The sequence below is a fragment of the Trachurus trachurus genome (genome assembly GCF_905171665.1).
Source record: "Trachurus trachurus genome assembly, chromosome: 4".
NCBI lineage: Eukaryota > Metazoa > Chordata > Actinopteri > Carangiformes > Carangidae > Trachurus > Trachurus trachurus.
The window spans coordinates 33,785,733-33,803,726 of NC_139898.1; the positions used below are offsets into that span (position 1 = coordinate 33,785,733).

At 43.9% G+C, this 17,994-nt stretch overlaps 1 protein-coding gene across 1 annotated transcript; it reads left to right on the top strand.

Annotated features, from left to right (window-relative positions):
- Positions 1–1,787: 1,787 nt before the first annotated feature.
- LOC310985388 (E3 ubiquitin/ISG15 ligase TRIM25-like) lies at positions 1,788–3,456 on the top strand (the record flags this gene model as incomplete). Its single annotated transcript, XM_083970961.1, has 1 exon — positions 1,788–3,456. The coding sequence occupies exon 1, from the start codon at positions 1,810–1,812 to the stop codon at positions 3,454–3,456; it is 1,647 nt and encodes a 548-aa protein (XP_083827087.1). The 5' UTR covers positions 1,788–1,809.
- Between the last annotated feature and the right edge of the window lie 14,538 nt (positions 3,457–17,994).

Here is a 17,994-nt window from a genome sequence, read left to right on the forward strand (position 1 = left end):
ATGGAGAAATATATATATAAAAAAAACAAAGATTATCTATGTTGTCAATGAAAAAATATAAAATATAAGATTGTAAAATTTAAAAAATATGATCTTTTAAAGTGGGTTGAAGTGTTGTTACTTGGTCACAGTTTTAGGGAACAGGTGTGTAAACTTTTTGTACAACATTAAATAAATCATCTCAGTCACCATTTGAACAGCAAACGTCTCATTCTTTTTAAAAATCCATCTCAAAGATCATTTGCTTTAAAGTTTTTCTCCATTGGTTTGGCTCATTTTTCGAAACAGAAATTACATTTTCAAAACAACATGGACAAACCTCCAAACCACTTGGCAAATGTTCACAACAGAATTGTATTTCTCGTTAATTTCATCAAATTGCAAATGTCTTCGTACATCTTTGTAAATGATTAAGTACAGGTAGCTGCAGTAGCACAATGTCCAGGTGAATAGATCTTATTGATCTAAACTGACTCTTGATTCTCAGTCTAATGGTTGTTCTCTTCAAAACATGTCAGCATCATCACTTGCGGCGTTTAGAGAAATGAGCCAAACCAACTGAGAAAAACTGTAAATATGAAAGGAGGCTGAAAATCACAGAAATGTCTGTTCTGATGATACAAGTCCTGAAATGTGTGTTTCTCTTCTATAAAACACATTCTACACCAGACATGCGACCACCTGTAACCTGTATACTATAACAACTGCCGGGGCACCTTTTGAGTTTTTATTTTTTAGTAGATTGTACACAATATTTTTGTGTATGTCATTTTGGTTTTAGTAGTACTTACACAATTATGTATTACATTTTGTGCAATATCTACACACTTCTGCTTGTGCAACTGGGTGTAATGGGCATCGTGCAATACAACATGGCACTTTAAACTGATGTGCACTCTAGGGCCTTGTGCAATACTATCTGGCACTTATACTCTTATAGGGAATCGTGCAATACAACCTGCTACCTATGCACTCTTGCACTTTAGCACTTGTCACTTTAACCCAGCACTTATGCACTTTATCTCCCAGAATGAAACTCTTATGGTCCTTCTACCTGTGGAATGTGTTTGTCAATATGTTCTTCATTGTCATAGTTGCCTTTTTGTCTTTTTGTTTTGTCTACATTATTATCTGTAATGGGTAGGCTACTGTCATTGAACTGTTTTTATGATTATGGGACTCCAGACGGAAATTAGCATCTTGCTATAATCCGGCACATTTACATGTTTTTGTCCATTAATGTGCACTGTCCCATCCAAATAAACAAAGTGAATATTCTAACTCACTGCTCCTCTTCCTGACACAAACCAGCCTGACGACCTCTCCCTCCTCCTCCTGCTATCAATTCAATTCAATTCAATTTTATTTATAAAGCGCATTTCATGCACAGGGCAAACTCAATGTGCTTTACAATAGTTAAACAATTATAATACAATGCAATAATAGTGCAAACAATTAAAAATTAAAAAAAGTGCATATTTAAAGACAAAACAAAGCAACATCAAAACAGTATCACATACACTTTACGGAAATGCTCAGGGGACACATTGGTATACACATGCACGTACACACACACACATACACACACACACACACACACACACACACACACAATTTAATCAAATGCACTTGTGTTTTTAAATCAGAGTTCAGCCTGTTCACTGTTCCCTCCCCTCTCACACACCCTCCTCTTTACACAGCGGAGGAAACCCGAGAAGTGTCAGAGTTTGTGTGGCTCAGAGAACAGCTCTATTTCTGGAAACAGAAAGTTGACTTATTGACTTCACTGACGACGGCTGTAGAGGAGAGATGGCGCAGCAAATGTTTCAGCTGGATCGAGACAAACTGAGCTGTTCCATCTGTCTGGATCTTCTAAAGGAGCCGGTGACTATTCCCTGTGGACACAGCTACTGTATGAGCTGTATTAAAAACTACTGGGGTGAAGATGATCAGAAGAACACATGCAGCTGCCCTCAGTGCAGACAGAGCTTCACACCGAGGCCAGCCCTGGTGAAAAACACCATGTTAGCAGAGTTAGTGGAGGAACTGAAGAAGGTAGGACTGAAAGCTGCTTCACCTGATCACTCCTACGCTGGACCTGGAGACGTGGCCTGTGACTACTGCACTGGGAGGAAGCTGAAAGCCTTTAAGTCCTGTCTGGTGTGTACGGCTTCTTACTGTGAGCAGCACCTTCAGCCTCACTACGACGTAGCTCCACTGAAGAAACACACGCTGGTCCAAGCCTCTTCTAAACTTCTGGAGAACATCTGCCCTCGCCATAATGAGGTGATGAAGATTTTCTGCCGCACTGATCAGCAGTGTATCTGTTCTCTCTGCTTCATGGATGAACACAAAGGCCACGACGCAGTCACAGCTGTAGCAGAAAGGGCTGAGAAACAGAAGGAGCTCGGGCTGAGTCGTCAAAAGATCCAACAGAGAATCCAGGACAGAGAGAAAGATGTGAAGGTGCTTCAGCAGGAGGCGGAGGCCATCAACCTCTCTGCTGATGAAGCTGTTAGTGACAGTGAGAAGACCTTCACCCACTTGATCCAACTCATTGAGAAGAGAAGGTCTGAGGTGAAGCAGCAGATCAGATCTCAACAGGAAACTGAAGTGAGTCGAGTCAAAGAGCTGGAGGAGAAGCTACAGCAGGAGATCACTGAGCTGAGGAGGAAAGACTCTGGTCTGGAGCAGCTGTCAATCACAGAGGACCACCTCCATTTCCTAAACAACTACCCCTCTCTGCCATATCTGGGTGAAGCAACGAAGTTACCCACCGTCAAGCGACCAGATTTTGAGGAAGTGACGGCAGCAGTGTCAAAGGCCAGAGATAAACTGCAGGCTGTTCTCGGTGAGGAGTGGTCAAAGGTGGAAGTTTTACCGCTGCAGAGAGAACCTCAGACCAGAGCTGAGTTCTGGAGATTTTCAAAACAAATTATTTTGGATTCAAACACAGCACACACGCATTTGTCATTGAGTGACAGGAACAGAAAAGTAACTGTGATGAGTGAGGACCAGTCATATCCAAGTCATCCAGACAGATTCACTGGATGTAGCCAGGTCCTGAGTCCAGAGGGTCTGACAGGACGTTGTTACTGGGAGGTGAAGTGGAGTGGTCACGTTATAATAGCAGTTTCCTACAAGAACATCAAGAGAACAGTGACATGGTCTGAATCTGGATTTGGATACAATGACTTATCTTGGGCATTACAATGTTCCAGTGGTGGTTATGAATTCAGACATAACAGTAATGTTACCTCCATCTCAGGCCCTCAGTCCTCCAGAATAGGAGTGTACCTGGATCACAGGGCAGGTACTCTGTCTTTCTACAGCGTCACTGAAACCATGACTCTCCTCCACAGAGTCCAGACCACATTCACTCAGCCTCTACATCCTGGACTCTGGTTGTATGGGTATTTTGGTGGAGCCACAGCTGAGTTGTGTGAGCTCAAGTAAACAGGAGTGTTTAGTGAGATTCATCATGATGCTGCAGTCGACTGTATGTGTAGGTTTGTCTGCACTGATACAGACTGTGATGGGTTTTCTTGGGTTTTCTCTCGTTTTGTTGGTTAATTTTCTACTTCTGGATTAGATTATCTTGTTTGATGATGAAACTTTATTACTTTATTGTTATCGGTACTTAACATGTGGATTATATTATGGATGTGGGAAATATCAGCATGTGTAAAATGTCTAGCAAAGATTATTGATCATATTAATCCTCTGCCAGATTTTTGTGTAACTGTGAACATAACTTGGATGATTTAATGTTTACTCTGTTGTTGTAATCATGTTATCTAAATCACTTTGTCTTTTTATATATTTCTCCATGAATAAGAGTAAATTTTATCCAGGTTGTCAATGAAAAAATATAAGATTGTAAAATTTTAAAATATGATCTTTTAAAGTGGGTTGAAGTGTTGTTACTTGGTCACAGTTTTAGGGAACAGGTGTGTAAACTTTTTGTACAACATTAAATAAATCATCTCACAGTCACCATTTGAACAGCAAACGTCTCGTTCTTTTTAAAAATCCATCTCAAAAGTCATTTGCTTTACAGTTTTTCTCCACTGGTTTGGTTCATTTTTCGAAACAGAAATTACATTCTCAAAACAACATGGACAAACCTCCAAACCACTTGGCAAATGTTCACAACAGAATTGTATTTCTCGTTCATTTCATCAAATTGTAGATGTCTTCGTACATCTTTGTAAATGATTAAGTACAGGCAGCTGCAGTTAGTACAATGTCCAAGAACTGATTGTTGATTCTCTGGTTGTTCTCTCTAAAACATGTCAGCATCATTTCATTCTATAAGTCATCACATGCACAATGGTCTGTTCAATTGTCCAAATTAGTCAAGAACATAATACCATGAATACCATATATTTATTTACAGACTGTAGGTTACTTATCATTCTCCTTGTTTTTGTTCATGTGTTTATATTACAGTATATTATGCTGTATACATTTTCTTACTCTGATGAATGGAAGTTACTTTACGTGTGAATAAAAATGGCTACCTTTCCTTGACAGCATGGGCCCTAGTTTCGTCGACCAGGTGAAGTCTGTGATCAGCGCAGCTTCGCCACGTCAACGGGGTGTGGCCCAGGTCCATTTCGCAAGATTCGTGGGCCGCGCAGTCAGACTTAGACCGGCGCAACCCCTCCCCTCGTCCCTCCCACCGGCGCAAACGGCGAAGAGGGAGGAGAGAGGGCGGGAGGGAGACAGAAGGAGGAGAGAAAGGCGTGGAGTGGGTTTGACACAGCCGAGTCAGATCTTCACCAATCAAAGGAGCTCCTCTCCTCACCTTTAACTGCGCGGCGGGTGATGCGCGCTGCAAGTTTGTCATTTTATACTTTGACATGGACGGAGGAGACAGCGACGCCAGAGGTCGAACCTCTCCCCGGAGGAAACAGCTGTTTCCCCGGAGGTCCGAGCTCAGAGTGACCAATAATGAGTTTACTAATATACTTAACCAGGATTGATCTGATACACTGAGAACCCCTACGCAATCTAAGAAACAACAACTAATAAACTAATAAAGAAACTCACATTTATTCAAACCCTGTGTATAAGATCAGAGGTGTAGGCTACACTAATCACAACATAAACACACACCATGTGGATGAAATCAGCAAGGACGCGCTCTCTCTCTCTCCCTCTCTCTCTCTCTCTCTCTCTCTGTCCTCCTCTCTCTCTCTCTCTCTCTCTCTCTCTCTCTGTCCGTCTCTTTTTTTCTCTTTTTTTTTTCTGTGATAGAGATGCTGAGTACTGTAGTAGGCTATATACTGACTATCTGATACCGAGGCTGTTGTGCTGGACTAAGAGAGATGATGATTTGTGTTTTGTTTTTCATTACGGCCGCGTGATGCGGTCGCACGTGCTTATGAATTAATAAGTAAATAAATAAATACAGCGATCATCACAAGGGCAGAGTGGTATCTCAACACGGCAGCGACATGCAGTCATCCACCCTCAGTCCTGCTTGGGACATCCACAGCTGCTTTTCAGTGCCAGTTCGTCCCTGCTGTGTTAATTCAGGTGGAGTTTCCATTACGCGCCGACAGCCTTTGATCTCTGCTTTGATCTGACGTAAGATGTGACGGGACAATCTATATAGATATAAATTCACGTGTTGATTCCGTTAGTTGCATTAAATAGTGGTTATTGTGGATATTTATTGCATTGAAATGTGTCTGGAACTGTGGAGATCTGCCTGTGAGGTCTTGGTGACGTGTGTGCACTGCAGGTCAGTCAGCCAAACTTCCACTGCACCTGCTGCGCTCCGCGCTGCGCTGAGACTAGACCTGGTTGGAGGTGGCGAGCTTTCAGCGCAACCTCGGCGGGACATTTTCGGACGAAACTTCCACTGCACCAAGCTGAATCTGTGACGCCTCCCCCTGCTGCGCCGCCACGCCTATCTCAGCGCAGCACGATCTGCCAATCTTCCAATCTGACTTTGCGCTCGGCTGCGCTGGTCGAAACTTGCATTAGACCGGCTGCGCTACCTTGCGCCACCTGCGCTGCGCCAGCAAACTAGGGCCCCATGAGTGCAATGTGTGATGTCAAACCTTATAGCCTACTCTTACCATAAAATCCTGTTTTTTCAGTTTTATACACATTGTATTCTGTTACCCAGACAAAACAAACAAATCCAGTAACTATAGTGAATGAAGGACTGAGCTCAGACTGAGAGTTGGACATGAGGGACATTTCAATGCTCCTCTGCCATAATGACAAAACATCTAAACATTTTGACTTGCAGTGACACGATGCCAAAGGGACGGTGCATTTTGGGGGCAATGACTATTTGTATGAGAAGGAAATTTAGTTTTGACACGAGTGAACTGTTTTGAGAGAGAGATGCTCTTTTGCAAGTGATCTATGGTGTTGAACTGTAACACTGAACAGTCATTTCTATTTAGAGAAATGAGCCAAACCAACTGAGAAAAACTGTAAATATGAGACAAAGACAAGTTAATCACGTGGCACTTCCTGTTTGTAAATTACTTTTTTCTTAATTTGTAGCACGTTTGTGTCATTGCAAGTTGCAGTGCGTTGTGCGGACTCATTCAGGACTCCCATTGTGTGTGTGTGTGACAGTGATACATTAGAGTTACACAGCGGATTAATTAAAGTGGCACCTCCTGTTCAGAGACAATGGAGGGAGGAACCAGGAGAGGAAAGGTTAAAAGATAATGAAATGAAATCTCTGTGACACACCAGACCTCTCTCTCTCTCTCTCTCTCTCTCTCACACACACACACACACAGACACACACACACACACACACACTCGGGGGATCATCCGTCAGCGGCTGCAGATATGAAGAGGCTGTAATAGTTCTGTAACCATTATGAAAGGTGTAGAATAATTGACCTCTGTGAGACGATTGATCCGGCGATGACAGATAGGAAGGACGGGTCACATGACTCCACGTCCACTTTGTCGTCACGGAGATAATTCACTCTGCTCTGGTGCCGATGTCTGAGCTGAAGGACGAGCTCGCCGTCCCTGCAGCTCCTCGCTCTCTATAAACATCCTCCACGGTCCGTCCACTACACACAGACTGTCACCGTGACACACCGCAGGCACCAACACACACACACACACACACACATACACACACACACACACACACACAGGTGAAGGAAACTGTGCAGGTCGAGTGTGTTTGTTCTTGTGTTGTTGGAGACGAGCTGCAACGACCACACCACACGGCGCCGAGTCCAGTGCTTTAACAGATGAACCAACACAACCATGTTGGATGAAGAGGTGGAGCGGTCGCTGTGTGAACCACACTGCTACAGCTGCACAGCCACCAGACGGAGATTAAAGGTAGGGTCTGAAGTTTTGTTCGTTGCAGCCGTTGTCATGACAACAAAGGAAAGGAAATACAGTCCGAAAGAACCGCTGGAGCCGTGGGCCGATTAGCCGACCTTTCGCCAACACCGGGAGCCTCCGTGTATGTTTTTATGCCGTTGTGGTGAACTAAGAAACGGGTGTTAGCCGCGGATGCTAACCGCCCGCTGGTTCCAGGGTGCCATTCCGAAGGGCCGCCACTCCGAACGTTTACTTTAATTTGTCGGAATGCCGACCCTTAATTATTTATGGGAAAAGGGTGCCATTACGAACCTGAAAGAAAGGGTGCCATTCCGAACCTGAAAAAATCTTGAATGGTTTACGGCACGGAGTAAACAAGCCTAATTGTGGTGGTAGCGTAGTGGTCAGAGCATCTGCTTTTGATGCGGTGGATCAGGGTTCGACTCCCGGGGGAGATACATATAAACTGCGATTTTATTGGCCTCTACCTAACCTTTTTACTAAACTTAACCAACTCCTTTCTACATTGCCTAAACCTAACCAAAGCACAGAGCAAGGACATTTATTTTCAGCAGGAGTGCCGCGGCTGCATCAGACCATGGATGTAATGCATCAGACTCGCACCTGGGTGAAACTTTGGAGGCGGAGGGGGAGGGGCCGGTCGGGCGCTGTCCCCGCGGCGCGTCGTGTCAAGCCGGGCAGGAAGTCAAACCACGAGAGAATCCGGTCAATTTTCAAAATAAAACACATTCGGAACGGCGGCCCCTCGGGAAGTTCGAAATGACGGACATTCGGGAATTTTCGGACTGGCAGACCGTCGGAATGGCGGTCCTTCGGAATGGCGGTCGCCCCCCCCGCTAGCGCTAGCAGAAGTTAGCATCGAGCTAGCTCACTACAAAGGCCCGAATAGCCTACTTGTTACTTGTCACTCAGACTGTATTTATTTTACTTTGTTGTCCTGACTGCTGTTGCTGAGAGAGAGAGAGACTCAGTAGCATCAGAGACAGCTAGTGCAGCTAGCAGGCCTGAGCTACTACTCTGCTGCACGTAGCTTCACCTGAGCTCCATCATTGGCTGGAGAGACAACACCAACTCTCTCGCCATAGATATCTATGCTTGATTGCGACTCTCTAGCTCCACCCAGAAACGTCCATGTGCACAACAAAACCTGAACAAAACAGAGCAAAAGACCAAAATACAGGCAGGGGGAGACACAGCCCCCACCACACAGGACGAGAAGCCCATGGGTGATGATTAAGACGGATTTCATTTGTACAAGTCTAATGTTTATTTTTGGGCACAAAACTCCAGACCCAACCTTTAAAAGATAATTATAGTTTTTTTACAATCTGGACCTTATTTCTATCATAAAATCCGATCATTTCCTCCCCCAGATAACTTTGGTGTCATTACAAGTGGTTGTGATGAAATGAGCTCCAGCCGAGAGCCGCGTATATCCATATAATGGAGTCTACAGGGCAGCAGAATGCAGCCTCTAAATAACACATTATCTGCAGAGAAACTCCTTCATTTCACCAATATTTAGTTCTGATAGGCTAGTGCTATTCCCCTCTGAGTCCAGGGTTAGCTGTTATCAACATCCGGGGTCTGTAGGTTGACCTACTGACCTCTGACCTGGATAATGTCATCTCTGAGCGCCGCGCGGCGTGGCTTGTTGCTACCGCTAACGCTATGGTTTGTTTCTGCGTGTTTCCGACTTGTCAGAACAAAATGAGCAGCTGGATGAAGTTCAGCTTCCACAGGCTTCCTCTCCTCAACCTGGACTCACCAAAGCTCCGGCTAGTTGAGATAAAAATGGACCTGAACACCTCCATCCTCTTGATATATGAAGATATTTATGTCAAATGCCCACAGCAGAACATGTTTGTTTATTTCTTTATTCTAACATTTATCTGTTTAATTATTTCTTTCACTATGAGTTTCATCATATGTCACAAAATTTCCACCATTTTCAAACCAGATGGCATCTTCCCGACCAGCCTCCCTGGTCCCTACTAAATGTGTCAAATATTTAGATTTTAAATGACGTGAATTAATTCAGATTCAAGGAGAAGAGGAGTGAAGAGACAGAATCTAACAGATGTTTTCAGCCCCTGGAAACAAGGAGGGAACATGAATCCTGAAATGTTTCTCGTCACTTTCTCTCCCGGTCCAGGTCCAGAGTCGTCTCTTCTCTTCTCCTCCTCTCAGTCAGCGAGCTGCTCCACATGAATAATAATAACGAATCCGTTTTAATAACCCACAGCGCTCGGGGCAAAGATTTAAAATCCTGGACTGGAGAATTAGGAAAAAAAAAAAAAAAAAAAAAACTCTGGCTTCAAATTCCTGCAGCCATCGTTTCTAATTTCTGAGTCGTTTCACCACTCGTTTCAACCATCTCCATCTGAAAATTAACAAAAAGTTGGTTCGGTGTTTGAAGGTCTGGGCATAAATAAGCCGACTCCTCCTGACAGCTTCTCCTCCGAGGAACCAATTACACTGAATCCATAATGGAGGCGCAAGATTATCCAGAATATCTGATCAGGACCGGAGTAGAAACTGTTGTTCTGAAAGGACACGAGTCACTCGTTCAGAACCAGGAGGAGGAGGAGGAGCAGGAGGAAGAGGAGGAGGAGGAGGAGGAGCACTGCAAGAACTCAAAATCTTTCCAAGAATATTTGTCTTATTTCTTGTCAAAATGACTCATTTCTGGTCAAAGGTAAACTCCTTCACTTAAAATAAGACTCATCACCTAAAAATTAACTTGTTTTTAGATCATTTTCACTTGTTTCAAACAAATTTTCATTTGAAATAAGTAGAAAAATCTGCCAGTGAAAGCAAGTTGTTTGTGCTTGTAATAAGAAAGAAAAACTTGCTCCACTGTCAGATTTTTCTACTTATTTCAAGTGAAAATCTAAAAAGTGTCTAAAAACAAGCTGCTTTTTAATGTGATGAGTCTTGTTTTAAGTAGAATGAGTTTAGTTTTGACCAGAAATGAGACATTTTGACTAGAAATAAGACAAATATTCTTGGAAAGATTTTGCGTTTTTGCAGTGAGGAGGAGGAGGAGGAGGAGGAGGAGGAGGAGGAGGAGGAGGAGGAGGAGGAGGAGGAGGAGAAGGAGGAAGAGCCGTCATTTTAATTTCAGATCAAGAAGATTTGGATTTATCACTAAACACTGAGACACGAGGAGCCGACAGGCTTGTTTGTGTCAGAGAGAAACATGAGGATACAAACAGATACACCTCCTCCTCCTTCTCCTCATTTTCTTCCTCCTTCTTCTTTCTTTTCCTCCTTCCTCTTCTTTCCCTTCCTCCTCCTTCTCCTCCTCTTCTACTCTTTCTTCTTCCTCCTTCTTCCTTCTACTCTTCCTTTTCCTCCTTCCTCCTCCTTCTCTTCCTCTTTCCTCCTCCCCACTTCTTCCTCCTCCTTCTCCTCCTCTTCTACTCTTCCTCCTTCTTCCTTCTACTCCTCCTTTTCCTCCTTCCTCCTCCTTCTCTCCCTCTTTCCTTCTCCTTTCTTTTCCTCTTCTTTCTCTTCCTTCTCCTCCACCTCTTTCTCTCCTCCTCCTCCTTCCTCCTCTTCCTCCTTCTTTTTTCTTTTCCTCCTCCCCCTCCTCTTCCTCCTCCTTTTCCTCATTCCTCCTCCTCCTCTTCCTCCTCCTTCTTCTTTCTTTCCTCTTCCCCACTTCTTCCTTCTCCTTCTTCCTCCTCCACCTCTTTCTCCCCTCCTCCCTCCTCTTCCTCCTTCTTCTACTCCTCCTTCTCTTCTTCCTTCCTCCTCATTCTCCTTCTTCCTCCTTCTTTCTTTTCCTACTCCCCTCCTCCTTCCTCCTCCTCTTCCTCTTTCCTCCTCCCCACTTCTTCCTCCTCCTTCTCCTCCTCTTCTACTCTTCCTCCTTCTTCCTTCTACTCCTCCTTTTCCTCCTTCCTCCTCCTTCTCTCCCTCTTTCCTTCTCCTTTCTTTTCCTCTTCTTTCTCTTCCTTCTCCTCCACCTCTTTCTCTCCTCCTCCTCCTTCCTCCTCTTCCTCCTCCTTTTCCTCATTCCTCCTCCTCCTCTTCCTCCTCCTTCTTCTTTCTTTCCTCTTCCCCACTTCTTCCTTCTCCTTCTTCCTCCTCCACCTCTTTCTCCCCTCCTCCCTCCTCTTCCTCCTTCTTCTACTCCTCCTTCTCTTCTTCCTTCCTCCTCATTCTCCTTCTTCTTCCTTCTTTCTTTTCCTCCTCCCCTCCTCCTTCCTCCTCCTTCTCTTCCTCTTTCCTCCTCCCCTCTTCTTCCTCTTCCTTCTTCTTTATTTTCCTCTTCCTCTTTCTCCTTCTTCCTCCTCCACTTCTATCTCTCCTCCTTCTCCTTTTTCTTTCTTTTCCTCCTCTTCTTTCTCCTCTTCCTCCTCCTTCTCCTCCCTCCTCCTTCTCTTCCTCCTCCTCCTGCTCCTCCGTCAGCTCATCCTTCGCTGTACATGTAACCCAGTGTTTCAGTGAGGAATGGCTCCATAAAAAGGTCAGTCGTTCACATGGCGATAAATTGATTATCTGATACAGCAGCCAATCAATTGACTGATCAATCAGCCAATCCAGTCCAACCCCCCAAAAATACTGAATACTGAATTGATCTGGGGTAAATTGAATCTGTGTGTGTGAAGGTGGCCTTGGCTCAGCGCTGAAGGTGAACAACCGGAGGAACAAACGCAAACAATTCTGCTGATTTATGTAAGTGGTTTTCTTCTGCGTCATGTTACGATAGATTAGTCCTGATTTCTGAGACATTTAAGACATTAGTTCAGTTGTTCCCAACCTTTTTTGGCTTGTGACCCCATTTTTTGGCATCACAAATTATATTAATTTAAAGCGGAAGTAAGTGATATATCTGTGTTAATATAAGTCTTAAATATTTGTATCTTCCGACAGCAATCACTTACATAGAGTGTTTGGACTGAAACACGGGTCTGTCAGTCACTCTGCTCTGCTCTGAGCCGAGGAGAAAACTTTTCTCGTATCCTACAGTTTTTATCCAATGAGGAGAGAGAACGGCATGCAGGGCTGTGTGTGCAGCCAAGGGACGCGCCTGAATGTGGCGACGTAGGGACGAGGACTCTTATGGTGCGTTCAAGGAAACTCGTAACTCGTGTTTTTCCGACCTGTGAAGTGGTACCAGTTCGATCTGGTACGAGTTCACGGGTCAGAAGTTACGAGTGGCCGTTATAGTGACTTTCACAGGTAAAACAGGTCGGAAAAACACGAGTGGGTTGCCAGGAACGCTACAAAGTCGTAAGTTGTGACTTGAAGCTGTAATTTACGGTTTCAAAAGCCTGCCTGGAACGCAGCATTAGCGAAAACGACCGGATCGCTTACTTCTGCTTTAATAGAAATAGATATTTTTACATGCTGCATTTTATTTAAACTCGATTTATATTCGAGAAAGTGAAAGTATAGAATACAGTTGTTTAAGATTGTGTGTGGTGTTTTTAATCATAATTTTCATAATTTTTTCAGAATTCCAGGTGACCCAAAGGTTGAAAAACACTGCATTAGTTCCTATAGAAGTCACAGCTGAGACTGAACATGTTTTACATTTAGTTAGAGCAGCGACTTGTGAAAACAAAAGTACAGAATGTAAAGTACGAGGAGATGGAGAATCGGTCTGGAGCCAAGTTGTGCAGACAGCTTCCTGTTGGCGGGTTTGACAATAAGCTAAGTTTCAGTTGACATAACTCTCAGCTATAAAACAACAGTGGAAATCGCTTTTCTGATGTGATCAATCAACCAATCAGACGTAGTCCACATATTTGTGTCCATATACAGCGCATGTATGAGACTTTATCTCCTGCAGGAGGTTGACCTCGGACCTTTGGGATATAAAACCTCACCACTTAATTTTCCTCCTTATAGACGTTTGAGTTAAACTGCGTCATAATTAACAAATTCATTTAGGAGTTATTGTGGCCAAAAACCTGAGACCTTTGACCTTTGACCACTGATCAAATACTAATCAGTTTGTCCTTCAGCATCTGGACGTCCTCAGATATTGTGATCTCAAGGCCACAGCCGTCGTTGCAGCGTAGCTACCATGCTGAGGACGATGAGCAGCCTGCAGCGTTTGAACGCACCACCAAGACAAAAGAAAGTGACTGTGTTATAGGAGTTGCATGACTTCAGATTCTTTAAAGTCAAAGTAACCCTGTAATGTTATGAAAGTAGAGTCAACGTCGACTAGTCGCTCATATAAATCACAGGAGGAGGGAAATGCTCTGCAACAATCTGTTTCACTGACAGACGCTCATGCACAGGGACTAGAACAGAACAGCAGGTTTATAAACAACCAGCTGTAAATCAGTTTTATTTCTAACATATACTCCTATAAGTGCAAAAGAAAATACCGTCGCTCATTCACCACGCTATGAGATAATAACACAACGTTACCACACAGAGTTGTTTTAGAGGGAAATTCATGCAAAACCGCTGATGCGCGTTGCCTTCAGGGACAGTTTTTCATCAACAGTCTCTGTATTTCCGTCTAAAACAACTCTGTCTGGTAACGTTGTGTTATTATCTCATAGCGTGGTGAATGTGCAGCTCACAACTTGTCCACCAGAGCGTTGTGGAGTTGTTGGATTGTGTATTTGATGAGTTTGATGAGGGAAACCAAGAAATCCCATGAGCCTCCGTAGCGTAGCTCTGAGCAGCTCACGGCTCTGCTCCGCCGTTCTAAAAATAGCTTGCACCGACTTTTGAAAAGGTTTCATTTCCAAAGCAGTTGGAAAACGATGACAAACTTGGTTCTATAGTAACAATGAATTCCCAAAATAACGAAAATACCATCAAATTAAAGCTTCAGGAAGTGATCCGGTGGTTTTGTCTAACTTCCTGTCAGCAGATGGAGTTAGCAGTCCCCGCCCTCGTCCCTACGTCACCACATTCACGCGCATCCCTTGGCTGCACACACAGAGAGGACCGCCCCTTTATGCCGTTCTCTCTCCTCATTGGATAAAGGTTGTAGGATACAAGGAAAGTTTTCTCCTGGGTTCAGAGCAGAGCAGAGTGACTGACAGACCCGTGTTTCAGACCAAACACTCTATGTAAGTGATTGCTGTCGGAAGATACAACTATTTAAGACTTATATTAACACAAAAATATCGCTTACTTCTGCTTTAATGTAGAATAACATTAATAACCAAGTTCACCAAGGCCTCATTCAGCAATACAAGACCGTTTAAATCAATCAGGGTGATGGATTAGTTTCATTCAGCCACTCAGCTGCTCTCCTCTTCTGCTGCCAAAATCACCTGATCAGTGACTGGTCGACGTCAAGCTCGAAACGTCATTGTGGAGCAGTAAAGTTAACTAATGGACTTTAATGGTCTTTGCAACCCCTACGTGTACGTACTGTAAAAAGGTTTCATTCATTCATCCTAAGCAGTCGGAAAACTATGACAAACTTGGTTCCATAGTAACAATGAATTCCCAAAATAACAAAGTCCAACTCTGTTCAGACTGACTACCCCCCCCCCCCCCCCCCAAGTGAGACGCAAGAAATTATAAATTGGAGATTAAATGTTTATTACCAGGTCAATATGTGTAAATATAACTGATGTGTGTGCAGCAAATAAGAGTTGTGTTTGTGACCTCTGACCTTATGATCTAATGTGTGGAACGCCCCCCTGTCAGGTTGTTAACGAGATATCACGTTAACGAGAACGAGACGAGACGAGCTGAGCAAACCTGAACGCCTCCAGCCACCGCCGCCGTGGAAACGTGAAAGAAATGATAAAAAATAAAAACACAGTTTAATTTTCAACAGGCTCCACTTCACTACACTGTATTTCACGCATTAGAAACTCTGTAAATTCATTACAGCTCTGCTGCTGCACGGCTGGATAACACACACACACACACACACACACACATACACACACACACACACACACACACACACACACACACACACACACACACACAGCCTCACTTAGCATTTCTATAGACTTGGAAACACACACACACACACTAAGGAGGGAGGAAGGTGTGACCAGCATGGTAAGAGAGGTGAGTATTGATTAGTCGACCGTGGTCATGATCCACGGTTGAATCCAACTGCCCAGCTACTACGCCACACACACACACACACACACACACATACACAAACAGACACACATAGACACACACACAGAAAAAAAAACCAAATAAGCACAAAATATTCCCACAAGCTAAATAATATCCAACTTGCATATTCTGTAAAAAACACAAACACACACACTCGTGTTCTGAATATTAATGGTGCAATAATTAAATAGTAGTGAAAAGTAATTAAACACATACACACACTGGTGATTTATGATTGTGGACGCCGCGGACACACAAACACACACACAAACACACACACAGAGAGAGTTGTGGACGGTAACACTGGTCGTCCTGCAGCGTCCACTCTCTCCCGCCCACACGCTCTCACTTAATAATGATAAATCCCATAAAAAGCGCCGGCGTGCTGAATAATAGATGCTTGTCTGCAGTCCTGCAGTTTAAATATATACATATTACCTCATGAATAATTAACACCTTCATTTCACAGCTGTCTCCTCCACACAGGACGACCAGAAGACAAAAACCTCCGTTCGCCGACGTCCTTTCCTCCGCTGCTGCTGCTCAGAGGCCACACGGACAAAACCACCACCACATTTTTTATTCACGTCTTTGTTCATGTTCCACAGTGACGAGAGTCGTGTTAATGTTGTATTCTACTGGGTTTTAAACGCATCACCGCATCTATACGTCAGCCCTGTACTGCAGTTTAAATATGCCGGATTGTAGCCAAGCCGCTAATTTACGTCCGTCGTCCCTAATAGATAAATAAATAAATGAATAAAATACAACTAACAGTACACCGTGAGGAATACAAACAATACAGTTAATAAAATACAAATGGCGATACGCTACACAAACAGGAAAGGCAAAACGGCAAATAAAACTCTGTGATAACCCCGCCGCCCTCGCCATGAGTCTACGGTGGCCCAGAGGGCTCAACTCACTGTTATCACATAAAACACACAAACAGGACACAGATCAACAAAACAAAATAAATAAAATAAACTCACAGCACAACAGAAGAGTTTCTGGGGACACAATAAAGTGACGGACCAGGATGGGACCTGCTTTTGGCCGTTTTTGAAACTGCATACTACCGTACTGCCTACTAGCTACATACTGCGTTAGTATGTACTGTATACTGCATACTGAATCTGGGATTCAGTATACTGCTTCAGCAGTTCACCGTTCACACCGCAGTATGCAGTATACTAGTTTCCCAGAATGCATTTCACGGCAACCGGTAGCGGTAGCTGTAAAACAGGCAAAAAGCTGTTTTATTTCTCGCTCTAGCGCTGTTATTATGTAACTTTATTAAGTTTTAATATTTTTTCATGTGAGAAAGTAACTGTTTAGATCCCAAATCTACGGCCAGTTTATCCAAATGACGGCTGTTTAGAAGTTTGCGCCGATGTTTTTCAGAGAAGTGAAGCTCCGCAGCGACCGTGACATCACAGAGACAGCAGCCGGTCTGCAGAGCTGCTCGGCCGGCCAACCTCCGTCGTCATCCCGGGGGAGAAAACGATCGCTAATTAACTTATGTCACAGGTTTACTTCTCTTTCTCTGGCACAAAGATGAACAGACAGAGACAGGTGAGTTCCAGATAAAGGAAGTTTATTTTTAACAGGGAAAATTGTTCAAACTTCCAAAAATAATGGACGCTGGTGGCAAGGGGGATAGGGAGTATAAAGTATTTAAAAGAGTCTTTAAACGTTTACTTCACCTCAATGATTGGGCTCGGGCAGTGGAAGGGAGAGGGGAAGGGGGGCGGGGGGTGAGAGGACGTGCAGTGAGGAAGGCGCCGTGGTCCTGGTCCCGACACACAGCGTGGCTGTGTATTTCTCTGGTTCCGTGGGAGGCAGCGTGTCCCTGACAATCGTCCTTTACCTCCAACGAGCCGTTGCTATTTGTCTCTCGTTCACAGTCCTTCCATCAGCTCGATCGACGAAGCTCTCTGCCGTCGATCAGCGTCTGTTTCCTCAGCTCCGCTAGCCAGCCAGCTCGCACACAGTCCTGCCCTGAATGCTTTTCAGCCTGCTGCCTGATTCACTGCATGGCACAGTAATTGGCAACTCGCTGCAGGTGTGATGGGGAGGTCCTTCTGAGCAGTGAAGAGAAACTCATAACAAAGTGAAATCACACGAAAAAAAGTGCAAAACAACACACTAGTGAATAATACACACACAAAAAAGAGTCTCTTCTTGGCTTTGTGACACTTACCCGCAGTTTTTTAGAGGTTTACCACCGGCTGGTTAAATTATTTCTAGGAGATAAATGTTGGTCTCATTGATGAAATCTAACAGCTGTATCAGTAGCATTAGTTAGTCTGAATGTAAAGTGAAGCTTCCTGTGTGTATTGGACAGAGGAGCAGCGCTGCCTCGGGGCTCTGGAGCCTACGGACACAAACCACCACATTTACATCAATAAATAAATGTTTTACAATGAACACATCAGTCTGCATTAAGTTTTATTTTATTAAGTTATATAACATGGTTATGGTACACAACAAAGATACTTCACTACTCTAAACCGTCTTTGGTTACGGTTAGACGTCAGAGGCGCATTGCATTGTGGGATACAGTACGCAATG